Source organism: Corythoichthys intestinalis, chromosome 9 (assembly GCF_030265065.1).
Source record: "Corythoichthys intestinalis isolate RoL2023-P3 chromosome 9, ASM3026506v1, whole genome shotgun sequence".
NCBI classification, from domain to species: domain Eukaryota; kingdom Metazoa; phylum Chordata; class Actinopteri; order Syngnathiformes; family Syngnathidae; genus Corythoichthys; species Corythoichthys intestinalis.
The window spans coordinates 35,536,248-35,563,609 of NC_080403.1; the positions used below are offsets into that span (position 1 = coordinate 35,536,248).

At 40.9% G+C, this 27,362-nt stretch overlaps 2 protein-coding genes and 1 non-coding gene across 3 annotated transcripts in view; 2 read left to right on the plus strand and 1 right to left on the minus strand.

The window, feature by feature from the left end:
- Positions 1–323: 323 nt before the first annotated feature.
- Positions 324–3,012, plus strand: mustn1b (musculoskeletal, embryonic nuclear protein 1b). The gene is made up of 3 exons (XM_057846108.1): positions 324–413; positions 504–627; positions 2,629–3,012. Exons 1-3 carry the CDS (start codon positions 405–407, stop codon positions 2,739–2,741), a joined length of 246 nt encoding a protein of 81 aa, XP_057702091.1. The 5' UTR covers positions 324–404; the 3' UTR covers positions 2,742–3,012.
- Positions 1,546–1,617, minus strand: trnae-cuc (transfer RNA glutamic acid (anticodon CUC)). The gene has a single exon. It is a non-coding gene; the product is annotated as a tRNA-Glu (tRNA).
- A 3,035-nt stretch (positions 3,013–6,047) lies between the features above and the next one.
- Positions 6,048–27,362, plus strand: part of LOC130922284 (inter-alpha-trypsin inhibitor heavy chain H3-like) — a 45,206-nt gene continuing 23,891 nt past the window's right edge. Inside the window, exons 1-12 of the mRNA XM_057846964.1 lie at positions 6,048–6,184; positions 6,309–6,338; positions 8,038–8,061; positions 11,628–11,782; positions 15,455–15,559; positions 15,632–15,794; positions 15,872–15,982; positions 22,025–22,153; positions 22,236–22,352; positions 25,596–25,764; positions 26,469–26,594; positions 26,696–26,877. Coding sequence (XP_057702947.1) covers positions 6,071–6,184; positions 6,309–6,338; positions 8,038–8,061; positions 11,628–11,782; positions 15,455–15,559; positions 15,632–15,794; positions 15,872–15,982; positions 22,025–22,153; positions 22,236–22,352; positions 25,596–25,764; positions 26,469–26,594; positions 26,696–26,877 — 1,425 coding nt within the window. The 5' untranslated portion in view covers positions 6,048–6,070. The remainder of the gene's footprint in view (positions 6,185–6,308; positions 6,339–8,037; positions 8,062–11,627; positions 11,783–15,454; positions 15,560–15,631; positions 15,795–15,871; positions 15,983–22,024; positions 22,154–22,235; positions 22,353–25,595; positions 25,765–26,468; positions 26,595–26,695; positions 26,878–27,362) is intronic.

Here is a 27,362-nt window from a genome sequence, read left to right on the forward strand (position 1 = left end):
TGTAGGTATTCGATTTTTTGAATCACTACGAAAACAAAGTATCTACGATTTGCTCCATGGCAAATTTTCCCTCACTGAGACAAGTGCCTTATAAAGCACTTTATCTCAGCCACATTGAGAGTCTTGAGAGGTGATTGGGGAAGACCGGCTTTACTTTTGGCCTGAAAGCTCATCATAGTCTATACCGGAGACTAAGTCCAGCTGCTCCATCCCTCACATCATGCCTAATAATACCCCCTTGACAACAAGCACCAATGAACAGAAGGTAGGGGGCCTGAGTCACTCACTGGGTCTGTGGCTGGACTATATATATATCTGTGTCACGTCAGGCTTGCAGGAGGTAAAAGACACACCCTAGGCGTGGAGAAAACACAGAAAAGAGCCGACACAAAGACTTGGGGAAGATGTCGCAGGTAACGTTATTTCCTAATTGACTTTTAATCATTCAAGACACACTGTAAAACAATGTTGGTTGTTACTATTTATGTTTGTGCTCTTCCTAGCCAGGCGAAGTGAAAAAGAAAAAGCGTCCACCCATGAAGGAGGAGGACCTGAAAGGAGCCCGAAGCAAACTGGGCCTGAAAGGTGAAGTCAAGAGTAAGACCTATGAGGTCATGGCGGAGTGTGGTAAGTCATACTGTACACGTTGTTCTTTCCTTTAATTGCAGTAACCAAAATGGTGTCACGCACTCTCAAATCAAAAATGTTCCTTTACCTAAAATAGAAGTTGGACCCTGGATTTTGTCAATTATTCCAAATATCAGGACACTATAATATAGCACCCATTCAAGGGGAAAATATAATACAGCTCTATTTGGTCTTATGAAGTCCATTCAACTGTTGTTAATACAGTACACTGTATTCTACTTGAATTCTGCGTTGTAGACTATTCCGCTTGCTCGCAACTTTGAGATTTTTTTTTTTTTTTTAATGAACTAAAACATTATTTACATTTTATAAAGAGCTACTACATTATTTGATATTGTATATTTCCCCATTTGCATTAGTAGTAGGATATGGTGTGCATTGCGAGCGATGAACCCTTTGCCCTTTGAAACATTTTTGATAAATAAATTTGACTTGGGAAAAGAAATCACGTCTTGTAATGCTGAACAAGTAAAGAACATAATATAACAATATCAAATATATGGAATACGTCAATAACAACTGTTTTTCGAAATGATAGCTGAATGCGTTCCATTAATATCTATACATATAAACAAAGATTTCATGTGCAAAAGGATTAATTAAACAGCCCTGAGATAAAATACAAATATATATTTTTTTTAATTGAAAAAAAAGAATAATCGGGCTCCAAGGAATGTTGCATAAAAATGTCCCTAAAATATACCTACCAAATTTCATTCTGATCCACCCATGAATAATGGAAGAGTAGCTATATAGTGTCCTCACCAAGGACAAAGTAAATGAGATCTTGAGATCTTTATCGGATGGTTTTATAATAATTATAATCATAAATAAGTCTTTGAATATTTTTAATATAAAAATCAAAGAACACATTTCAAAAAAAAAAAAAAAAAAGTGTTCCCTGACCGGGAATCGAACCCGGGCCGCGGCGGTGAGAGCGCCGAATCCTAACCACTAGACCACCAGGGAATATGAGAATGACGAAGTATGTATGTGTAATTAGACTATACACATGCACTGGAATCCAATAATATTCTAGTTGTGGTGTTCACAAAAGAAAATGATCATGAATGATTGGAACCGAGTCGCATTGGTTTGCTCCTTTCTGTTTTTTCCTGTCTCGGTCTCTCACGCTCTCGCTATAATTTTGTATGTAAGTCTAATTACTACTCAAGTAATGGCGTGGTTCAAAACAAGCAATAACAACAAAAAACGCCCACAAACGAACAAAAAAAACAAAGTCGGCAGTGAAGTTTCGACTTGTTCCCTAAGAATGTTTCGTTCTGTATATTTAACCAAAGTAAAAGAATCTCGTTCAGGGTTCAAGAGTCATTGACATTATTGGTGTGGACATTTCGCGAGTTTGTAGTACGAGTGGGCTGTATGGACGTTTTCCCCCCTCTCATTTAGTTTTAACAATGCTTCTAATATTTAAAGTATTGTTTTAAAAATTTAGTTTTTTAAATCAAAGTAATCTTGTCTGGGACGTTTTTTCTCTAAAATACACTGAATCCAGACACAGTGTTTCTAATAATCAATTTAGTTGTTGTTATTTTTTACCTCCCCCCACAAATACCAAAACCAAAGTAACAAAACTCCTATGAGGCACATTAAAACTGTTCCAGCTTTAGAAGACAATCAGATCCACCCTTTTTTATCTCCAGGCAGTTGAACCCTAATTGAGAAATTTTAAATGAATGAATTAATGAATTAATGAAATAAAAAAAAAAAAACGTAGGCCAGTCTTTGGCTTTTTGAAATGAGCTATTTATATACTCACTCAATGTGTTGTACGTACTTTGAATGGCAGAAACATCGATCTATTTACTCCCTCTATTCATCCGAGCAGACATATGCAAACACTCTTGGACCAGAGAAAATGTCAGTCTGTCTTGTTTATATGACCTTTCAACTTTGTCAGCCCACATACTTCCGGCCTACTGTATAACTTGCCCGTTTTTTTTTTTTTTTAAATTTCAGAGCGAATGGGCAAAGTTGCACCATCAGTGTTTAGCAATGTCAGATCAGGGACCGAGACGTCCCTGGAAAAGCCTGCTGACAAAGCCCCGGGTGCCAGCGTCTTCAACAAGTAGCCTCTCATTTCAGTATTCATTTGTGAAAATACTTGCACTGTAGGCAAATCACTACATTGTGATAGATTTCCAGCATTTTTGTTCTGAATTTATATTTCCCAGAAATCTTGGAAAAAAGCCCAGAGGAAGTCTGTATTGACAAAGAGGGGCTTTAACTCAACAGTTGTTGTACTTTGGATTTTGTAAAGTGTATCAACCTTAGTGAGTAACACCGATGTGTTCTCAAACAGTGGTTAAATCTCACGCCCCCTCCCCCGTGTTTGTACTTTTTCTGGTTTATTAAATAAATAAATAAAAATCCTCTGGCTTTCTGTTTTAGGTAAGATAGTCCACTAACTGACAATAAACCACTGACACACAATTCTTTTAAAATTCATGATTAAATAGTGACCTCCTTTCCCTCTAATTCAAATCATAGATCTTTGGGTACTCCATGATTCATCCACAACACAAGAAACACAAATATTATGATCATAACTGCAAAATGAATTCCTCACCACTATACCAATATGAACTACATATCAAGAAAGCAAGTACAATATAGCAGTTGTGATGAACAATTGCAGGGTGACTGGTTTTCTAAAGTACTTCTTCTTAGGGTACTGGATGAGCTGGAGCACAACTCAGTTAATTTAAAACGGTATTGAAATTAATAAATTAATTAAATCATTAATTCTTTCGTTGCTTCATGTTCAATATGCATTTATTTATGTATTTAGTATTTATTTGAAGAAAAACAAGCTACCTAACTGGTATGTCATGCCGTATGCCGCTATATAGGAAATTATAACAGCAATTTTATTTTTGAAGTTTGTTGTGCTGAATCTACACTGAAAAAAAATAATTGGTGGATTTACTTGATAAAATCATTGTAACAATTTGCAATGATTTTTATTAAGTACATTTTTAAAATGTACTTATAAGCTTACTTAAATTTTAGTTCAAATTGTTACAATGATTTTATCAAGTAAATCCACCAGTTATTTTTTCAGTGAAGCAACTTGACAAATCCAGCAAAAGTGAGCACATGTTGGGATATACTATGAAAAAATGAAAGGTGGGAACTTTGAACAGGGCTACACTATTCACTTGCTGGGAAAGGACATAAACACATACGTCACCCAGTGAATCAGACCAATGAGTATAAAGACTGTAACAGAGTTTTGACCTAAAGTATGTTAATATTAGTACATAAAAAAATAGGCAGCTCATTCTAAAAACCCTTCCCTGTAGTTAAACTGAAAGAATTCCATGAGGAATAGTCGATCAAAATAGCTCACAGAGTGCCAGTTGGATTTAGGAATTTCTCACATTTCTGTATAAAATCACCATCAAATGTGATCTGATCTTTGTTAAAATCACACATGTAAAAACAGTGTCTGCTTTAACTAAAACCACCCAAACATTTGTAGGGTTTTTTTTTGTTTTTGTTTTTTTAATGAGAATAGCATGCAAACAGTGACAGAAGGGGGAAAATAAGTAAGTGAACCCTCTGCTCAAGGAGCCTTAAAGAGCAATTGAAACCAATTTTTACCAAACAATTTAAATCAGGTGTGTTCCCAATCACTGATGGGTGAGTTAAAGCTGCCCTACCCACTATCAAACACACACATGGTAAGAATTGTCTTGATGAGAAGCATTGTCTGATGTGCAACATGGCTCGGTCAAAAGAGCTGTCTGAAGACCTGCAATAAAGGATTGTTGATTTGTATAAAGCTGGCAAAGGATACAAAACCATCTCTAAAAGTCTGGATGTTCATTAATCGACAGTCAGGGAAGTTGTCTACAAATGGAAAAAGTTTGGCACTGTTGCTTCTCTCCTAAGGAATGGCCGTCCACCAAAGATGACACCAAGAGTTCAGCGCAAAATACTCAGAGCGGTAAAAAAGAACCTTAGAGTGTCTGCTAAAGACTTACAGAAATCACTGGCAAAGTCCAATATCTCTGTGAACACATCAACTATATGTAAAACTATGGCCAAGAATGATGTTCATGGGAGGACTCCATGGACGAAGCCACTGCTGTCTAAAAAAACATTGTTGCTCGTTTAACCTTCCTAAAATGGCACTTGGACACTCCACAGATGTTTTTACAAAATATTTTGTGGACTGATAAAACCAAAGTTGAACACACAACGTCATGTGTCGAGGACAAATAGAACAGCTCACCAACATTAACACCTCATCCCCACCCTGAAGTATGGTGGAGGGAGCGTCATGATTTGGGGCTGTTTTGCTACCTCAGGGTCTGGACAACTTGCAATCATTAACGGAAGAATGAATTCAAGCCGAAAAGAAGTTGGATGCTGCAACAAGACAATGATCCAAAACACAGAAGTAAATAAACTACAGAATGGTTTCAGAAGAACAAAATATTACGTTCTGGAGTGGCCAAGTCAGAGTCCAGACTTGAACACCATTGAGATGCTGTGGCATAACCTAAAGACAGCGATTCATGCCAGACATCCCAGGAATCTGACTGAACTACAGCAGTCTTGTAAAGAAGAATGGGCCAAGATTAATCCTGACCAACTGATCTGCAGCTACAGGAAGCGTCTGGTTGAAGGCCACAAAATACTAAATGTGATGGTTCACTTACTTATTTTCCCCCTTCTGTCATTGTTTGCATACTATCCTCATTAAAATATGAAAACCTAAATGTTTGGGTGGTTTTAGTTAAAGCAGACAGTTTTTTCATCGGTGTGATTTTGACAAAGATCAGATCACGTTTGATGGTGATTTTGTGCAGAAATCTGAGAAATTCCAAAAGGTTCAGATACTTTTTCATACCACTGTATTTATAGTTGTTTTTTTTACTTCTGTCACCCTTGTCTAATCTTTAGTGCATACTAGGTAAATTTAGTATAATTTGTTATTCTGCTGTTTATCTTTAAGAGGCTTCACCTAACTGGAGCAGGTTTGAGTGTTAGCTACCTTTGTCGGCTTATTTTAGAACAACTTGTGGAGTACTTCACTACTTTCTAAGTAACTTGACCATTCTAGGCCTACAACAACACACATTCTACCTTATGTTGCATAGCAAATGTGTTTGTATGTCTCAACGTACACTGCAATAGTGTTCATATAGTATATGAATTGAGGATTTAAAATACTGTCGACAGTGCAAAAAGCATGTATTTGGCAGTGAAGTCGAGTAAACACCCACACCAAATACCAGGGCGCACACACCTGCATGTTTTTTTTTTTTTTCCTGAGACCAGAACGTCCAACTTCTGGCCTCCAGTTAGTTGGCCAGCCCAGTGTACCTCCCCTCGGCCAGAGTGCTTACTTCAGTGGTAAAGCAAGTGTGTGTTCAGTTGAGCATTGGTCATGTCAAGAGCACTGACTGTTAGACTATTGCTGCTATGGGGCAGCGCCTGCCTCTGGATGTTCAGCCCGACTCTGGGTGATTTTGTCATCCCTGGACCAAGAGGTGCTGCCAAGGTAATGTTTGGACTTCTGACATGTAACACAGGATGCAAGTTTTCAATAATTTGTGCTCTGGTCACTTCAGAAAAGTTAAAGAATTTCTTTACTCAATGTTTGTCTGCTATGTTTGATATTGTAGGATGCAGGACATCACGCCATTCCTCGGCAGGTATTTCACAAGCATGATTGAGAAGCTGTACCTTGACTTACTAGTTTATACATACAGTATATCAAATACATGTTCACGATAGAATCCACTCATTGAAAAAAATAAAAAATAAAAAATAGAATTAAAAAAAAAAAAATATATATATATATATATATTAGGGTTGTTCCGATCATGTTTTTTTTTTTGCTCCCAATCCGATCTCGATCGTTTCCGATATTTCCCGATCTGATTGCTTTTTTTTTTTTTGCTCCCAATTCAATTCCAGTCATTCCCGATAATTTTTCCCGATCATATATATTTTGGCAATGCATTAAGAAAAAAATGAATAAAACTCGGACGAATATATACATTGAACATACAGTACATACGTACTGTATTTGTTTATTATGACAATAAATCCTCAAGATGGCATTTACATTATTAACATTCTTTCTGTGAGAGGGATCCACGGATAGAAAGACTTGTAATTCTTAAAGGATAAATGTGACTTTGTATATTGTGACTAAATATTGCCATCTAGTGTATTTGTTGAGCTTTCAGTAAATGATACTGTAGCCATTTAACTGTTCTGCCCAAATGCATGATGGGAAATGCAACCATGACTGTGCATAGTGGTACCAATTGATATATCTTCTCTGCGTTGGGAAATAACATAGGATGTTAAGAAAAAAATCAATTACTACCTTTCTTCTCCACATTGCTTCCCACGATATTTCTAATCGTAGGGAGAGGGGTTGTAAGGCTTTAGCCAATTAAAAAAATGCTCCAAAGGCTGCCAAAATTCACTCTACTCATTTTACGCTGCCTTTTAGCTCTATATATAGGTAAAACGGCGTCATAACAGATTGAACACGACAATGCGTGAGTGGGTCGTGCAGCGCATGCATTAATTGCATTAAGATAATTAAAAAAAAAAAAATTAACTACCGCCGTTAACGGGATAAATTTGATAACCCTACCTTAAGCCTAAACTAAAGACTTTGGATGAGTGTAACATATTATGTCTGTAACGTTAAATACAATTAGAAAACGATTTAATAAAAAAATATATATATTAAAAAAAGACATGTCCGATATTTTTTTGCTGATTCCGATACTTTGAGAATGATGTGATCGGACCCGATCGATCGGGACAGCTCTAATATATATGTGTGTGTGTATATATATATATATATATATATATATATATATATATATATATATATATATATATATATATATATATATATATATATATATATATATATATATATATATATGTATATATATATATATATATATGTATATTTATATACATACAATTTATTTTTTTTCCCTACATAGACACACTGTAGTGATCGCTTTATTTGCCTACAAGGGGCATTGCCTACTATTCTTCAGGTTAGGTTGTTTATTTACCAAGCTGTTAGAGCACTGTAAGCTTTTTTTTGTTAGTTAGTTTTGTATTTTTTAATTTGTTTATGTCTGTTCAACAAGCACCTTAAAGGAATTCTAATGTTTTCCCAAAAAACATCAACAAAAAGTTGACTTCAAGGTTTTTTATGGTTAAACTAACACACACACAAAGAAAAAAAACAGTCTGTCAATGTTATTAAGTCTCAGAGTGGACTACTTAAGGTTGTTGTTAAGGATTAGCACATAAAATGTGGTTCATTGATTTGCTTATCAAAAAATGTAATTGTCCACTTCTTTTTTACAGAAAAGAAATACTCCGGATGCCACGGTGAGAAAATAATTCTATAGAATTCACTTGCTCTACTGCTGTTTCTATTGTTATTACAGTATATTGATTTGACTGGGTACTGATTATGTTACAGCAATAGAGCATTTTATTTTTTAGTATTATTCATTGCTTAATAACATGAAAAAAACAGTATAATATTTGACAGCAGTCCTCTAATATTTTGGTAATTAGGTGATAATGGGGCTTCCACAATGGTTTTAAGAGACAAATACGCAAAAGATGTTGGTGATGATCTGGATCACATTTGTGAGGTTGAGCTCTATTACTTGACATTCTAGTCATAAGTGTCCTTGACAGCGGTACAGTAATTTACTTTATTCAACATAGGTCAAGTTTGCCACTTGTCAAAAGGTGAATTGGCTGTTTTTTCAATTTGCCAGTGTTTTCCTACTACTGTACAGAACTGTGTAACAGCATTACTTTCGTGAAAATACATCAGTACTAAGACTGTAGTTCTCCAAGAGCTCCTAGTTGTTCTACTAGTGCTCAGAATTGAATTACTCATAAAGGAAAAGTACAGACTAGAAACGTAAATCATTATTTTCATCACAATATGATACAATTCGTCGGACAACGATAAGATATTAGCTAATAATGCAACATCTACAGTGGGGCAAAAAGGTATTTAGTCAACCACCAATTGTGCAAGTTCTCCTACTTGAAAAGATTAGAGAGGCCTGTAATTGTCAACATGGGTAAACCTCAACCATGAGACAGAATGTGGGTAAAAAAAAACAGAAAATCACCTTGTTTGATTTTGAAAGAATTTATTTCCAAATTAGAGTGAAAAATAAGTATTTGGTCACCTACAAACAAGCAAGATTTCTGGCTGTCAAAGAGGTCTAACTTCTTCTAACGAGGTCTAATGAGGCTCCACTCGTTACCTGTATTAATTGCACCTGTTTTAACTCATTATCGGTATAAAAGACACTTGTCCCCAACCTCAGTCAGTCACACTCCAAACTCCACTATGGCCAAGACCAAAATGCTGTCGAAGGGCACCAGAGAAAAAATTGTAGACCTGCACCAGGCTGGGAAGACTGAATCTGCAATAGGTAAAACGCTTGGTGTAAAGAAATCAACTGTGGGAGCAATTATTAGAAAATGGAAGACATACAAGACCACTGATAATCTCCTTGATCTGGGGCTCCATGCAAGATCTCACCCCGTGGTGTGAGCAAAAATCCCAGAACCACACGGGGGGACCTAGTGAATGACCTACAGAGAGCTGGGACCACAGTAACAAAGACGATCTGTAAAATAATGCGCCGCGAGAGACTCAAATCCTGCACTGCCAGATGTGTCCCCCTGCTGAAGCCAGTACACGTCCAAGCCCGTCTGCGGTTCGCTGGAGAGCATTTGGATGATCCAGAAGAGGACTGGGAGAATCTGTTATGGTCAGATGAAACCAAAATAGAACTTTTTGGTAGAAACACAGGTTCTCGTGTTTGGAGGAGAAAGAATACTCAATTGCATCTGAAGAACACCATACCCACTGTGAAGCATGGGGGTGGGAACATCATGCTTTGGGGCTTTTTCTGCAAAGGGATCAGGATGACTGATCCCCATGTATCGAGAGATTTTTAGTGAAAATCTCCTTCCATCAGCAAGGTCATTGAAGATGAGACGTGGCTGGATCTTTCAGCATGACAATGATCCCAAGCACACAGCCAGGGCAACAAAGGACTGGCTTCGTAAGAAGCATTTCAAGGTGCTGGAGTGGCCTAGCCAGTCTCCAGATCTCAACCCCATAGAAAATCTGTGGAGGGAGTTGAAAGTCCGTGTTTCCCAACGACAGCCCAAAACATCCCTAGAGGAGATCTGCGTGAGGGAATGGGCCAAAATAGCAGCAACAGCGTGTGAAAAGCTTGTGAAGAGTTACAGAAAACGTTTGGCCTCCGTTATTGCCAACAAAGGGTACATAACAAAGTATTGAGATGAACTTTTAGTATTGACCAAATACTTATTTTCCACCATGATTTGCAAGTAAATGCTTTAAATATCAAACACTGTAATTTTCTGTTTTTTTTTCCCACATTCTGTCTCTCATGGTTGAGGTTTACCCATGTTGACAATTACAGGCCTCTCTAATATTTTCAAGTGGGAGAACTTGCACAATTAGTGGTGGACGTAAGACTTATTTGCCCTACTGTACTTTAATTCTATTGGATCGAGGGCCTTCAATTTAATTAACTATTCTGTCCAAATCAGTTATCTACAATCAGTTCAATTTTGGGCCTGCATGGCTCAACCCAGATGTTGTGGGCTCAATTCCACCACCCTGGTGACCATGTTGAAGTTTCCTTATGCAAAATGCTGAATGCCAAGTTGCTCCTGATGCTGCGTCATCAGTAGGTGAATTTGTCAAAGTGCCTTGAAAGTAAAAAAGTGCTTTTCATTTGTTAAGCCCATTTACCTAAAGCAGAGGTGTCCAAACCGGTCCTCAAGGGCCGCTGTGGGTCCTGATTTTTGTTCCTACTGATCGAGCACAGACCATTTCACCAATTTTTAACCAATTAATTTTCCGCTAAAACAAGCAGCACCTGATTACAATCAACTGATTGTGTTTGTAAGACACTAGGGGGCCGTTTACATGGTGACTCTCTTGCACTCTTGCACTTATATGGTTCTGTCTCCATTTGAACAATGTCGCAATTCTGCGTGAAAACGATGTAGTATTCATGCCAGGCCCTAGGGAGCAGTGCAGATTTACAAGGCGACAGCCAATGATGCACTTTGACCACAACAACCTCCTCAGCCCAGAAGAAAACATACTCACACCCTCCAAGCAATGGCGTTTTTCTTTTGCTCCAAAAGGCACAAAAATGGAAATATTCAACATATTTAAATTAAAACTATTATAAAAACAGTAAATCAAAGCCGACGTTCAACCATATTTGCTGTTTTTAATGTTTAGTAGCACCGCTGCGCACGCCCAATGTGACGTGTGCGAGTGCTGACGTTATCAGCGCAGGATCTTTCCATTGATATGGATGCGGAGCAAGCCCCCGCAATCGAATCCTTCCACTTTGGAGCCCGGATTCAATGGTTTGCGTCTTCACCTTCCGTTTTCGCCGACACCATATGAAGGCAAGGCCATTCCGCAACACAGTCATCACGTCTTAGTGTCGCAGAGTCGCCATGTAAACTGCCCCCTAGATGAGTGCAAAGGTGTCATCCTATTTTGTTGGAAAGAAATCCTGCACCCACTGTAGCCCGATGTGGAATATTTTGGGGACCCCCTGACCTAAAGCAATAAAAAAAAAAAATACACATTTTAATGTTTTTGACAATTTTGTTGCTGAAAAATTTCAGACATTTTGATGAAAACCACTTTCATTCATATATATTTTTTAAATAATAGCTAAAAGATAATATTGATCATCGTTTTGCGTTTTAATCGATTTCAATTTGTTTGTGCTTGAAAATAGATTTAGGATATCAATTGAGATTGATTAACCGTTAGTCCCGAGAGCATACAACTACAAGGACTTCAAGGTGGACCAACATTATCGATTGAATGTTCAAAAGGCTTTTAATTTCAGGTGGAAGTGCACAGTGTGAAGGTGGACTGTGCTGTGACCTCTCGTTTTGCTCACACCGTCATAACATCAATGACTTTGAACAAAGCCAACTTCTCCCAGGAAATCTTTTTCGAAATGGACCTCCCAAAGACAGCCTTTATTACCAACTTCACCATGTAAGGTTCCATGTATTTCATTTTTTCATGATAATATTTTAACACAGCAGTGTCAAACTTAAAGTGCGTATGACACAAAAAAGCATGTTTATTTTATATTTCACATGATGTTTTATGCTCCTGAATGATTCAGTCTCGGGTTTAGGACGAGTGCGAATGTGACATCACCCAGATCAGCATCTCACAATACAGCAATGCTTTATAGCATGCAGATGGACTGCGGATTCAACTGATTTTGCGGATTAATTCGTTTATTTTTTGCGTCACGCCAGCCAAACGGCTGCAGAAAATTGTTGCTGCGCCAGGGAGAGGCGCGTGAGCCTTTTTGGGTTTCAAAACGTTCCTGTTCACTGCAGATTTGGCCAAAACTTCCGGCTTCAGTTTTGGGTTTAGGACGAGTGCGAATGTGACGTCACCCAGGTCAGCATCTCACAATATAGCATTGCTTTAAAGCATGCAGATGGACTGCCGATTCAGCTGATTTTGCGGATTAATTAGTTTACTTTTCGCATCACGCCAACCAAACGGCTGCAGAAAATTGTTGCTGCACCAGGGAGAGGCGCGTGAGCCTTTTTGGGTTTCAAAACGTTCCTGTTCATCGCAGATTTGGCCAAAACAAGCCCTACTACTGTGGGAACATTGGACTTACCAGGAAGTGAGTAAACATCATATATTGTATTATGTCAAAAACTGGGATCATGGCACACGTTTTAATATGGAGGTGGTTTGCATTTTGTGGCTGATTGTCCAGAATGCCACTCGGCCGACGACTGGCGGCTTGTTTGCACACACCCCTCTATACTCGGCTTATTGACCTCTATGTGTGCCTGGTGTTGTCAGATTTTCAACCCCATCAGAAATTGCAACATTGTGTTAAAAATTGCCACGAATACAGTGATTACAAAGTAAACACTACAAATTTCCTTAAATAAAGGACTATTTACTTACGTTTTATCATAAACAGACGTGTAGAAAAGTTCTCCTTAGACACATCCTGCCAAGTTAGCTGCACAACAACTGCCCGCCGCTCTCTGTTTACGTCGTCGCCGTGTAGTAAAGCATTATTTTACGCCATATTAATGTTGACCATGTGGCAGCTACGCGTTCCTCCGACGTCGGCTGATTTGTCCGGCGGTACTCTCCAGCTGCTCCCCCGGCGAGCTCTCCTGTCCGTTGCAGGTCAGAGCTGTAACTTGCTTGCCGCCGGACGGGTTGCCGATCGGCGAAGACAACTGGCGACCCCGCTGCCCTGTTACATGATTTGGGCTAGTTTTGTGTGATTTTTCGCTTCCAAAAGCGAAAATAGGACTTTGAGACGTCACTCGGTTTGGGTTAACATGTCGGCTAGCTGTCACGCCTCTTGGTTTGTTTACATTCTCCGAAGCCGGTGGGGAGGGAAATGACAAAAGCCTGACTAACGGCGGTGGCGTAAAATATCATTCAGGAGGTGCGACAGTAAAGGTGAAGTCAACAGTTTTGACCATTATGGAGTAATTTTGCCATGTCGTACCGAATAAATGCATTTTTATTAGGGTTGTTCCGATCATGTTTTTTTGCTCCCGATCCGATCCCGATCGTTTTAGTTTGAGTATCTGCCGATCCCGATATTTCCCGATCCGATTGCTTTTTTTTGCTCCCGATTCAATTCCAATCATTCCCGATAAATTTTCCCGATCATATACATTTTAGCAATGCATTAAGAAAAAAATGAATAAAACTCGGACAAATATATACATTCAACATACAGTACATAAGTACTGTATTTGTTTATTATGACAATAAATCCTCAAGATGGCATTTACATTATTAACATTCTTTCTGTGAGAGGGATCCACGGATAGAAAGACTTGTGACTTTGTATATTGTGACTAAATATTGCCATCTAGTGTATTTGTTGAGCTTTCAGTAAATGATACTGTAGCCATGGCCAAATGCATGATGGGAAGTGGAACCATGACTGTGCGTAGTGCTACCAATTCATATATCTTCTCTGCGTTGGCAAATAGCTTAAGATGTTGAGTAAAAGATCAAGTGCTACCTTGCTTCCCCACATTGCTTCCCATGATATTTCTTATCGTAGGGAGAGGGATTGTAAGGCTTTAGCCAATTAAAAAAAGGCTTCAAAGGCTCCCAAATTTCACTCTACTCATTTTATGCTGCCTTTTATCTCTCTATATAGGTAAAACGGCGCCATTACAGACTGAGCGCAGCGCATGCATTAATTGCGTTAAATATTTTAACGTGATAAATTTTTTTTAAAAATTAATTACTGCCGTTATTGGGATAAATTTGATAACCCTACCTTAAGCCTAAACTAAAGACTTTGGGTGAGTGTAACATATTATGTCTGTAACGTTAAATATAATTAGAAAACGATTTAATTAAAAAAAATATATATATACAGGTATATATTAAAAAAAGGCATGGCCAATATTTTTTTGCCGATTCGATACTTTGAAAATGACGTGATCGGACCTGATCGGGATGCCGATCGATCGGGACATCTCTAATTTTTATTGTTGTATATAGTTGAATCGTCTCAAAATATGACTCTAACTCACATAATAATGCTATTTGGCTACGTTCATGCTACAGGTCTTAATGCACGAATCCGATTTTTTGTCATATCTGTTTTTTTGGCGTGCCCGTTCAGATTGCCTTTGTCCATTGAGACCATTCAAGTATTACGCATGCGCACTAATTCGCAGTCCGACACGCGCTGAACAAGACGACCCGCATGCGCAGAAGCATCAAAACAAATGACACACGTCATCCGTCATTCCAGGGATATCATATTTTGCTTTTCAAAAGGAGGACACAAATAACAGACATAAATAATCCCCGTTTAGGCTGATATTCAAAGTTTATATGGATTGATAGCATGCACGCACGGTCCGTGCACATCTCACACACACATACGGGCAGTTTGCCCCGACCTCGGCCGTGTAGGCAATGTTGAAATATTGCTCACTTGGAGCAGAGAGAAAACTGAGCATTCTCAGGCTTATCCTCAACCCGTTTTTATTTTTTATGACTGTTGTCAAGCCCAGCCCTTCCCCAAATGCCGTGTGTACTGCAAGCTAGGCGCTAATAACGCACAGCGGCACTGCTACGGTAAGCGTCTCTCTCGCTATTTGATGACGTAATTGCTGCATGAAATCCGATTTGCGGGACTGGACAGTACAGACCGCCGCGACAGTCTGGAAAAATGTGGCCCAGATCGGATTTAGACCACATACGAAAGTGACCCAGATCGGATTTGAAATGGTCCCGTTCTATGCGACTTGTCACGTTCAGACCGTCAAGTTAATGCCTCACTCGAGTCGGAAAAACACAAAAAAATCGGATTCGTGCATTAAGACCTGTAGTATGAACGTAGCCTTATTTTTATCCTGTCGTACGCACTTTAAGTGTACTCAGAACTGTAGCAATAGTTTGCCTTCTTATTTGGAACGCGACAATGCAGACAGTGGCTACAGTAAAAGCTTTACCAGTGTGAATTATTAAGATATATAGAAAAATGACATTGGTTGTTGTTCTTTCTTGTTTTGAACTGAAGTCATAGAATAACTGAAGCAAATGAACATAAAACGACATGCAAGGCCCTCCATTACTCACACGTTTTGAGTTTGAGAGTGACAAAGTTCAATTGTCAGTCTTTGCTTTTCTCAGGGAAATTGACGGTCAAGTTTATGTTGGAGAGGTGAAGGAAAAAGAGAAAGCCAAGAAACAGTATCAGAAGGCAGTGTCTTCAGGACGTACTGCTGGACTGGTCAAGTAAGATGACTGACACAAATGTGATTTTTCCTGACTCATGTTACGATGTCTTATGGTTGTGCTTCAATCAAGGGCTTCTGGGAGGAAGATGGAGAAGTTTTCAGTGTCTGTCAACATTGCAGCAAAAAGTAACGTTACTTTTGTTTTGACCCACGAGGAGCTCCTTCAGAGGAAACTGGGCAATTATGAGATTATGACCCGATTGAAACTTAAACAACTGGTCCAGGACTTTCAGGTTAATTAAGTTTGAGGCAATAATTGTGCTATTTGTTATTTATACAATTTTGCAGTTTATGTTCTTGTTTGTGTCAGATTGTCGCAAATATCTACGAACCTCAAGGTATTTCTTACGTTGACGCCCAAGCAACATTCCTGTCAAATGAGCTGCTTCCCCTGGTGGAGAAAATTGTTACAGAGAAGAAGGTACTGTTCGTCTTGGTAACGTCTTTGGCTCACATTTCAGCTTGGCTGCTCTTAAAATCCTTTTCTTCGCGTATGCCTCCTCATTAAGTTTCTGCTTATGTGTACAATTTACATTTCTACCATACCATTTTTTAAATTATTAATCCTAATTGTATTTTTTAAATATAATAATAATAAATATATTTATAACTTACTACAATTTTGATTAAAAACTGAATGAATGAAATAAAGCAACACTCGGCAACTTTTCAGTTTTAGTCGATTTTAGCAATGAAAGTGGACAAAAGCGGTAGTTGCGGCCAAAAAACTAGAATATTACGGTTGGCAACTGTGTGGCTAAACCCCCCACCGACGATTTCGATTGGGGGGGAGGGGGGGGGGTCGTCACACCAGTGAGTTAAGCCGGCCAATCGTTTATTCCGTTTATCCTAGTAGCTGCCCTTTCTTATTCTTCCTCAGATTAGATTTTTTGTCTCTGATGCTCTGCCATCTTTGCAGAAATCGCGCGAAAGCGTTTGCATCGACTTCTGTCTTTAAAATGAATAGGGAAAGGGGCAAGTGACGTATCGCATAACGCAGTCAGCACATTTGTAGTTCTTTTTTGTGTGGCAGGTAGGGTTGTTCCGATCATGTTTTTTTGCTCCCGATCCAATTCCGATCGTTTTAGTTTGAGTATCTGCCGATCCCGATATTTCCCGATCTGATTGCTTTTTTTTTTTTGCTCCCGATTCAATTCCAATCATTCCCGATAATTTTTCCCGATCATATACATTTTGGCAATGCATTAAGAAAAAAATGAATAAAACTCGGACAAATATATACATTCAACATACAGTACATAAGTACTGTATTTGTTTATTATGACAATAAATCCTCAAGATGGCATTTACATTATTAACATTCTTTCTGTGAGAGGGATCCACGGATAGAAAGACTTGTGACTTTGTATATTGTGACTAAATATTGCCATGTAGTGTATTTGTTGAGCTTTCAGTAAATGATACTGGAGCCATGCCCAAATGCATGATGAGAAGTCGAACCATGACTGTGCGTAGTGCTGCCAATTGATATATCTTCTCTGCGTTGGGAAGTAACATAAGATGTAAAGAAAAAGATCAATTGCTACCTTGCTTCCCCATATTGCTTCCCATGATATTTGTAATCGTAGGGAGAGGGATTGTAAGGCTTTAGCCAATTGAAAAACGCTCCAAAGGCTGCCAAAATTCACTGTATTCATTTTACGCTGCCTTTTATCTCTCTATATAGGTAAAACGGCGCCATTACAGGATGAGCGCGACAATGCGTGAGTGGGTCGTGCAATGCTGGCATTAATTGCATACATTAATTGCGTTAAATATTTTAACGTGATTCATTTTTTTAAAAATTAATTATCGCCGTTATCGGGATAAATTTGATAACCCTACCTTTAGCCTAAACTAAAGACTCTGGATGAGTGTAACATATCATAGCCATATCAGGTGTCCTGCCTAAAACTTTTGCACAGTACTGTACATATATATATATATTAAAAAAAGGCATGGCCGATATTTTTTTGCCGATTCCGATACTTTGAAAATGACGTGATTGGACCCGGACATCTCTAGTAATAATATGATCTGACAACTTCTTCAACTTACCAGAATCCAGGAGAAAACAAAACAGACAGGCTGCTGTATAACTTGCTCGTTTCATCATGATGAATAAATGTTTCTTCCATGGATTGATACAGTAAAATAAAAGTGGTGATTTAGGTCGCTAATCAGAAGAGCGCATCGCTGTTGACTAGAATGTAACAATAGGAACTATTGTTATTTGGATTTGAGTTTCCCGAGGGACAGATATAGTTCACGGACACAGAAAGTCTGTGTTGTGTTACGTTTGTTACGGTCCGAGTTGCGGAGCAGCAATAAACGTTGACTCAAATGAGTTCAAGAAACAAAATTCTGTGCTTTATGAAGAGTGAAAAAAGCAGAATTTAACACAGACGAAATCATTCGACCAATCAGAGTGAAGTATTAACGTGTAGCGAGTTATAACAGAATTCACCGGCGGAACTTATGTTGGTACGTTGTATAGTTCCAGGGGGGAGGTATTTTGTTTAGGGAACAGCCGGAAAGATAGTTATATTCCGCGGGTTGCATGTGAGACAGACATTGCTACCGTATTTTGTTGCAGCCTAAATATCAATAAAGCAACGCGGATTAGCTCCGTTGTTTGATACTCCGCCTCTGACGCCTTCCCTAGCTCGCCACTACCGACACAAAATGGCGACGTCATACGCATACGTTTCTTCAACACAACATGGCCGTGTCAATTAAAAAAATATAAAAAAATCGGTCTTATATATATATATATATATATTTTTTTTTTGTCTCCATCCATGTACCCGTTTATAATGCGCACCATGATTTTACAAGTTGATTTTGGGGATAAAAAAAAGTGTGCGTTATATTCGGGAAATTACGGTAGTTGTCAGTCAACACATTATCAAAAATGTTATGGAAATATTTTATAAAGGTTGAAAAGTTACCTAGTGTTGCTTTACAATTTATTAAAATAGAAATACACACTGGTTACGGCCACAATAAACACTGCAAAGTTGATTGTTTTTTTTCCTTAATTATATTAGTTAACAAATTGCTTTACATTGACAACGATGGGCATCAAATTCATTAAAACCGGGAGGACTGGCTATGGATGCTCATCTTTCAGTGCCATTGAAGGTACTAGATGTCCAATCCATTTTGACTGGGAGGGGATAATGAACCAACATCAAAATGATTGGATGTCTAGCACTGTCAATGGCATCCAATGAGTTAAATGAGTGCCCTATAAAGGTTGAAAAAAAGATTCCTATTTTGTGTATGAAAGGGTTGAAGAGGAGGCTAACGCATGCGGAGTGCCTTACTTCATTGCGACAAAACAATATCCCAAAGCCATGATTGTCAGGGAATGCGCGGGCAGGCAGGTGGTGTGGACCCAAATGCAGAGAAACAAAAACGCAAGGCAGGTGGCAGAGAACTCAAAAAATGATTTTAATTATAACTAACAAAAGCACAAAGTACAAACAAAACCACTGGGGATCAAAGGGCAAGATTCAAACAAAACTTACTTAAATCAGAGGGACTGGTACACGAGGGCTTGGAACGGACTTGAAGTTTGCAAAGACGGACATAGACGTAGACAATGACGCAACAAGGGGTGACAAGGAACTGGGTCATTATATACACACGCAGACAAGGGGTAACGAGACGAGGAACAGCTGGGTAACACAGGTGGATGCAGATTGCAGGATACACTGGGAGAACACACACAGGTGAAATCAATGGGTAATCACAGAGACAAGTCACACTAGGAAAAACCCAACACAAAACCTAACAGTACCCCCCCCTCAAAGGACGGATCCCAGACGTCCTGAAGAAACAAAAAGTCAGAAGGTTGCTCGGGGGAGGGAGCAACACCAGCCCGTCAGGGCCAGTCAGGCGGGCGTCTAGGACGCCAGACATGGGTTGACCGCAAGGGTCGATCTGGAGGGCGTCCAGGGCGCCAGACGTTGGGTGACCGCACGGGCCGATCAGGTGGGCGTCCCAGACGAGGCAGTGCTCGGTCTTTCATGCCGCCAAGCCGTGGCAAGAAGCGGGGAGCAGCATCGTCGGGGCGAGGGCCAGGAACTTCGGCGTCTGCTGGCGGGACAGCAGCGGAGTCTGCTGGCGGGACAGCAGCGCAGTCGTCGTCGTCGTCTGCTGGCGGGACAGCAGCGCAGTCGTCGTCGTCGTCTGCTGGCGGGACAGCAGCGCAGTCGTCGTCGTCGTCTGCTGGCGGGACAGCAGCGCAGTCGTCGTCGTCGTCTGCTGGCGGGACAGCAGCGCAGTCGTCGTCGTCGTCTGCTGGCGGGACAGCAGCGCAGTCGTCGTCGTCGTCTGCTGGCGGGACAGCAGCGCAGTCGTCGTCGTCGTCGTCGTCTGCTGGCGGGACAGCAGCGCAGTCGTCGTCGTCGTCGTCTGCTGGCGGGACAGCAGCGCAGTCGTCGTCGTCGTCGTCTGCTGGCGGGACAGCAGCGCAGTCGTCGTCGTCTGCTGGCGGGACAGCAGCGCAGTCGTCGTCGTCTGCTGGCGGGACAGCAGCGCAGTCGTCGTCGTCGTCTGCTGGCGGGACAGCAGCGCAGTCGTCGTCGTCGTCGTCGTCTGCTGGCGGGACAGCAGCGCAGTCGTCGTCGTCGTCGTCTGCTGGCGGGACAGCAGCGCAGTCGTCGTCGTCGTCGTCGTCTGCTGGCGGGACAGCAGCGCAGTCGTCGTCGTCGTCGTCTGCTGGCGGGACAGCAGCGGAGTCGCAGGAGTCTGCTGGCGGGACAGCAGCGGAGTCGCAGGAGTCTGCTGGCGGGACAGCAGCGGAGTCGCAGGAGAAAACAGGAGTGGTCGGCGCGGGCAAAAGACTGCGGGGAGTCGGCGCGGGCACTGGAACGAAGGTCAGATGGCGAGGCGCCGGGACAGGGACTAGGCGACGAGGCGCCGGGACGGGCACCTCGGGCAGCTTGGACATTGGCGCGGGCACTAGACTGCGTGGAGTCGGCGCGGACACTGGAACGGAGGCCAGACGGCGAGGTGCCGGGACTGGCACCTCGGGCAGCTTGGACGTCGGCGCGGGCACTTGACCGCGGGGGGCCGGCGCGGGAAAAACTTGACCGCGGGGGGCCGGCGCGGGAAAAACTTGACCGCGGGGGGCCGGCGCGGGAAAAACTTGACCCCGGGGAGCCGGCGCGGGAAAAACTTGACCGCGGGGGGCCGGCGCGGGAAAAACTTGACCGCCGGGAGCCGGCGCGGGAAAAACTTGACCGCCGGGAGCCGGCGCGGGAAAAACTTGACCGCCGGGAGCCGGCGCGGGAAAAACTTGACCGCCGGGAGCCGGCGCGGGAAAAACTTGACCGCCGGGAGCCGGCGCGGGAAAAACTTGACCGCGGGGAGCCGGCGCGGGAAAAACTTGACCGCGGGGAGCCGGCGCGGGAAAAACTTGACCGCGGGGAGCCGGCGCGGGAAAAACTTGACCGCGGGGAGCCGGCGCGGGAAAAACTTGACTGCGGGGAGCCGGCGCGGGAGGAACCGCCGCACGCCGTCGGCGTTGATGACCACGCCGAGGCCTTTGGTGAGCGCCTTCAGGTGGCAGGGGCGGCAGAACGGCCTCATTAGGCCGCCTTGTCCCAGGGCGACCCCGCAGACCACCCCGGGGGGGTCCCCGATAGATGGCCCAATGGGACCCCAGGTAGGAGTCTCTGGCCAGGAGCTCCGAGCGGGACACAGTGGTAGGGGGGTAGAAAGAAAAACGATCAGAGGAAACAGAGGCTGTGAAATCAAAATCCGGGTCAGAGTCAGAATCAGAAAATAGGAGATCGTATAAATTATGATCCTCCTCAAAATCAGAAAAATCAGAGTCTAACAAAATGTGCTGTGGTCGGGTTCGGGTTGATGGCCGTCGGCGTGCCTGCCGAAAATGAATTTTTCCCGCTGGGTCCACAATTGGTTGCGTCATTCTGTCAGGGAATGCGCGGGCAGGCAGGTGGTGTGGACCCAAATGCAGAGAAACAAAAACGCAAGGCAGGTGGCAGAGAACTCAAAAAATGGTTTTAATTATAACTAACAAAAGCACAAAGTACATACAAAACCACTGGGGATCAAAGGGCAAGATTCAAACAAAACTTACTTAAATCAGAGGGACTGGTACACGAGGGCTTGGAACGGACTTGAAGTTTGCAAAGACGGACATAGACGTAGACAATGACGCAACAAGGGGTGACAAAGAACTGGGTCATTATATACACACGCAGACAAGGGGTAACGAGACGAGGAACAGCTGGGTAACACAGGTGGATGCAGATTGCAGGATACGCTGGGAGAACACACACAGGTGAAATCAATGGGTAATCACAGAGACAAGTCACACTAGGAAAAACCCAACACAAAACCTAACAATGATGTGAATGAGTCTCAGTGGGACTTCATTTCTCAGCGCTTTTCGATTTCAAATTGATTGATTTTATACTACTTTCAGGCACATATAGCTTTCTCACCAACTCTGGAACAACAGAGGACATGTCCAAACTGTGATGGAACACTGATAAATGGAGATTTTGTCATCAAATATGATGTGAACCACGCATCGAGCCTTGGGGACATTCAGGTCAGCCATTGAGTTTTTATTATTGTACAGATTGGTAAGGTGTGCTTGTGAGTAGATTTAAAGATTTTTATCTGTCCCTTAGATTGTCAATGGATACTTTGTGCATTTTTTTGCACCATCCAACCTGGAAAGAGTGCCAACAAATGTAGTGTTTGTAATTGATCGAAGTGGCTCAATGTCTGGAACGAAAATGTTTCAGGTAAGAGATTGTTGGATTGTGTGCATCAATAAGAAATTTTAGTACGTTACACGCATACCTACTGTATATGAATACGTACAAGGAAAAAGATGATTCAAATGTACTTAGATGAGAAACATGATGTATGATGTATACGTATACAGTTGTGGTCAAAAGTTTACATACACTTGTGAAGAACATAATGTCATGGCTCTCTTGAGTTTCCAGTTATTTCTACAACTCTGATTTTTCTCCGATAGAGTGATTGGAACAGATACTTCTTTGTCACAAAAAACATTCATGAAGTTTGGTTCTTTTATGACTTTATTATGGGTGAACAGAAAAAAGTGATCAAATCTGCTGGGTCAAAAATATACATGCAGCAGCGCTAATATTTGGTAACATGTCCCTTGGCCATTTTCACTTCAATTAGGCACTTTTGGTAGCCATCCACAAGCTTCTGGCAAGCTTCTGGTTGAATCTTTGACCACTCCTCTTGACAGAATCGGTGCAGTTGTTAAATTTGATGGCTTTCTGACATGGACTTGTTTCATCAGCATTGTCCACAAGTTCTCAATGGGGTTTAAGTCAGGACATTGGGAAGGCCATTCGAAAACCTTAATTCTAGCCTGATTTAGCCATTCCATTACCACTTTTGATGTGTGTTTGGGGTCATTGTCCTGTTGGAACACCCAACTGCGCCCAAGACCCAATCTTCGGGCTGATGACGTTAGGTTATCTTGAAGAATTTGAAGGTAATCCTCCTTCTTCATTATCCCATTTACTCTCTGTAAAGCACCAGTTCCATTGGCAGAAAAACAGCCCCACAGCATAATACTACCACCACCGTGCTTGACGGTAGGCATGGCGTACTTGGGGTTAAAGGCTTCACCTTTTCTCCTCCAAACATATTGCTGGGCATTGTGGACAAAGATTTTTGTTTCGTCTGACCACAGAACTTTCCTCCAGAAGGTCTTATCTTTGTCCATGTGATCAGCAGCAAACTTCAGTCGAGCCGCTTTTGGAGCAAGGGCTTCCTTCTTGCACGGCAGCCTCTCAGTCCATGGAGATGCAAAACACGCTTGACTGTGGACACTGACACCTGTGTTCCAGCAGCTTCTAATTCTTGGCAGATCTGCTTTTTGGTGATTCTCGGTTGAATCTTCACCCTCTTGACCAATTTTCTCTCAGCAGCAGGTGATAACTTGCGTTTTCTTCCTGATCGTGGCAGTGACAAAACAGTGCCATGCACTTTATACTTCCAAACAATTGTTTGCACTGTTGCTCTTGGGACCTGCAGCTGCTTTTAAATGGCTCCAAGTGACTTTCCTGACTTGTTCAAGTCAATGATTCGCTTTTTCGGATCCATGTATGTATATTTTTGACCCAGCACATTTGATCAATTTTTCTGTTCACCCATAATAAAGTTATACAAGAACCAAACTTCATGAATGTTTTTTTGTGACAAGTATCTGTTCCAATCACTCTATCGGAGAAAAATAAGAGTTGTAGAAATAACTGGAAACTCAAGAGAGCCATGACATTATGTTCTTCACAAGTGTATGTAAACTTTTGACCACAACTGTATATATGGCGGAAAACAGTCATGTGACTTGAAGTTCTGCTCTGAGACCCCCGATTAAGCCAAATTTCATAATTGTCCAATATGCATGTGTCATTGAAAAGCTTAAAATCTCGATTTTCTCGGGGGAAGAAACATTTTGAACAGGAGGGCATTTCAAATAAATAAATTAATTAATTAAACAGCAAAACCCTAACTGGAGGTGAGAGCATGATAGAGCACAATTAAAGACGCCTTGATTTTAACGAGATATTGTCACGTACTTACCTTGTTTCGAACCAAAACTCCAAAACATGGTAATATAACAAGGGTCCCGATGCAGAAATCGCAGACATCAAGGAGTATCGAGATTTTCTTTTTCATATATTCATTCATTCATTCATTCATTTTCCATGCCGCTTATTCCTCACGAGGGTCGCGGAGGTGCTGGAGCCTATCCCAGCTAACTTCGGGCAGTAGGCAGGGGACACCGTGAATTGGTTGCCAGCCAATCGCAGGGCACAAGGAGACACACAACGATTCACGCACACACTCACACCTATGGACAATTTAGAGTGTTCAATCAGCCTACCATGCATGTTTTTGGGATGTGGGAGGAAACCGGAGTTCCCGGAGGAAACCCACGCAGGCACGGGGAGAACATGCAAACTCCACACAGGAAGGCCGAAGCCCGGGATTGAACCCTTGATCTCAGAACTGTGAGGCAGACGTGCTAACCACTCAGCCACCGTGCCGCCCTTGTCTTTTTCATATATTTATACCCTTTTAAAATGTTTTTTTTTTTTTTTCAATTTTCCTTTGTTTGGATCGATTATTTATCATCTAATATATCTGGGAAAATGCGACAGTAACAAAAAAATATAATTAGGCGATAGTCATGCGGTAAATATCCGTTACTTATTCACAGACACCATTTTTTTTCATTGTCACGTAAGTTGTTTAAAAGTTTAAAATATGCAAGTGAATAATTTTTTTAAAGTCTTTTTTTTTTTTTTTCAACAAAATATTAGACATTAATTAATGATTCTAAGCTAAAAATGACAGACATTTTGAATAATAAATATAATTACTTCCCTTCTTTTTATGGCTGGATTGAAACAAAAGCGGTTGCGCGACGTCTGTAAAAGGGGGTTTCCAGGGTAAAACGGACAAATTGAAAATAGTTCGGGGTCAGCCTATAGGCATATTGTTCTATCAAACACAACAGTTTTTACAGCAGTTTATTTTAAAGAGGGGTGCAAGAGCAGAAACTGCTTTTTCAGTCTTGTCTGTGTTTTCCGCCAAATATACATTTGCCAATTGTGACCAAGATAATAGTTATGGTCACAAATTTGTTGCTGCCTCTACGTTTTTGTGTTTTGTTTTAATTGGCATGCATAACTGCGCCATAGTCAGGTTGGTTGGTCATTACACAGATAAGTAGGGGAGTCTGCGCTACTGTGAAAATGGTCCGAGATGACTTCATTCATGGCCAATCAAAGCAGCTCCTCCCATTCCCTTTGAACGTGCCAGTCTGTGCCATGGAGTGGGCACTTTTGAGAAAGAACATTGGATTACCCACATTGCAGATAATAAAACTAATCAGTTTGGCATGCTCCATTCATGTCTGAATAATAGCTTGGAGAGGGTGTGTATGTGTGTGTGTGTGTATAAAGTTATTGAGGTACATGTTTTCTTTCCAGACACGAGTTGCAATGCAATCCATCCTTGGGGATCTGCAAGAGGATGACTACTTTGCCATTGTTCCATTTGATGACGAGATTGAATGTTGGAAGGAGAACCTGGCTAAAGCGACTAAGGAGAACTTGGCTGTGGCTGTAAAATATGCACAGGGGTTGACAAGCAGAGGAGGTGAAAAGGAGGAGAACAGTCATCTTTAGGGCTGTCAAACGATTAAAAATTTTAATCGAGTTAATTACATCTTAAGAATTAATTAATCGTAATTAATCGCAATTCAAACCATCTATAAAATATGCAATATTTTTCTGTCAATTATTGTTGGAATGGAAAGATAAGACACAAGATGGATATATACATTCAACATACTGTACATAAGTACTGCATTTGTTTATTATAACAATAAATCAACAAGATGGCATTAACATTATTAACATTGTTAAAGCGATCCATGGATAGAAAGACTTGTAGTTCTTAAAAGATAAATGGTAGTACAAGTTATAGAAATTTTATATTAAAACCCCATTTAATGTTTTCGTTTGAATAAAATTTGTAAAATTTTCAATCAAAAAATAAACTAGTAGCTCGCCGTTGTTGATGTCAATAATTACACAATGCTCATGGTGCTGAAACCCATAAAATCAGTCGCACCCAAGCGCCAGCAGAGGGCGACAAAACACCAAAAAACACAAGTAACAAGTGGACATTACACTGTGGTGTCATTTTAATTAGTTTGAGCGAGGCATGTGCGTTAAATGCGTCAAATATTTTAACGTGATTAATTTAAAAAATTACCGCCCGTTAACGCGATAATTTTGACAGCTCTAATAATTTTATAAACGTGCAAATGCTTTTCTCATTGTGTGTTGTCTTTCCAGGCACTAACATAAGTGGTGGATTGTTAAAAGGTGTGAACATGCTGCTTAGAGACAAAGCACAGAAGACAATCCCAGAAAGAAGTGTTGACATGATCATTTTACTCACTGATGGAATGCCAAATTATGGTAAATGCTATGTGCTGTGTCTTCCTTAGGGTGAAATGTTTTGAACTTTATTTATACTGTATGTTTAGTCCTAAATATGAGATTGTTTTTTTTTCCTGAAGGTGAGACCAATCCAAACAACATAAATGGCATGCTACATTCCGTCACTGGTGGAAACGTATCTCTATTTAGTCTTGGATTTGGAGATAATGTGGAATATGGCTTCATAGATACACTGAGCCAACACAACAAGGGACTTGCTCGTAGAATCTTTGAGGCCTCAGATGCTGCTCTTCAACTGAAGGTAGAGCATAAAGGCTATATATGCATTCATTACACATTATTAGTCAAGGGCGTAGGTTTGTCTCAGTTTTGGTAGGGACGATACAACAGCATAACTTGCATGTACACTTTTTGCTGGGGACGGGACATTAATAAGATCAAACAGATTGGGTTAACGGGGGTCAGGGCAACATCATCATCATGTAGATCACGAAAAAAAATGCTTTCAAATAATGTTTTGAATAATATCTATTCTTGAATTAAGAACAATTCTGAAAAACAAGTTTTTAATAATAAATATACAAACATTTTGCTTAAAATAAGTCTGTTAATGTTATGATCGTGAGCAGACAACCCTAAAGCAGGCACGTGAGTTGGCGTGGTTAGGAAGTCAAAAAGTTTATTCAAAAAATGGAGTTCGTTGGTGTAGAGAGCCTGGGCGAAGGTAACAAGAGACGTGAGGCGCTGGCGAGATCCTAGGGCAAAGCAAGAGAGGTCTATGATCAG

Excerpts from the sequence above, each read along its gene's own strand:
- mustn1b (XM_057846108.1), top strand. Across the intron at positions 628-2,628 it reads TGAGGTCATGGCGGAGTGTG|AGCGAATGGGCAAAGTTGCA; the intron begins GTAAGTCATACT and ends TTTAAATTTCAG.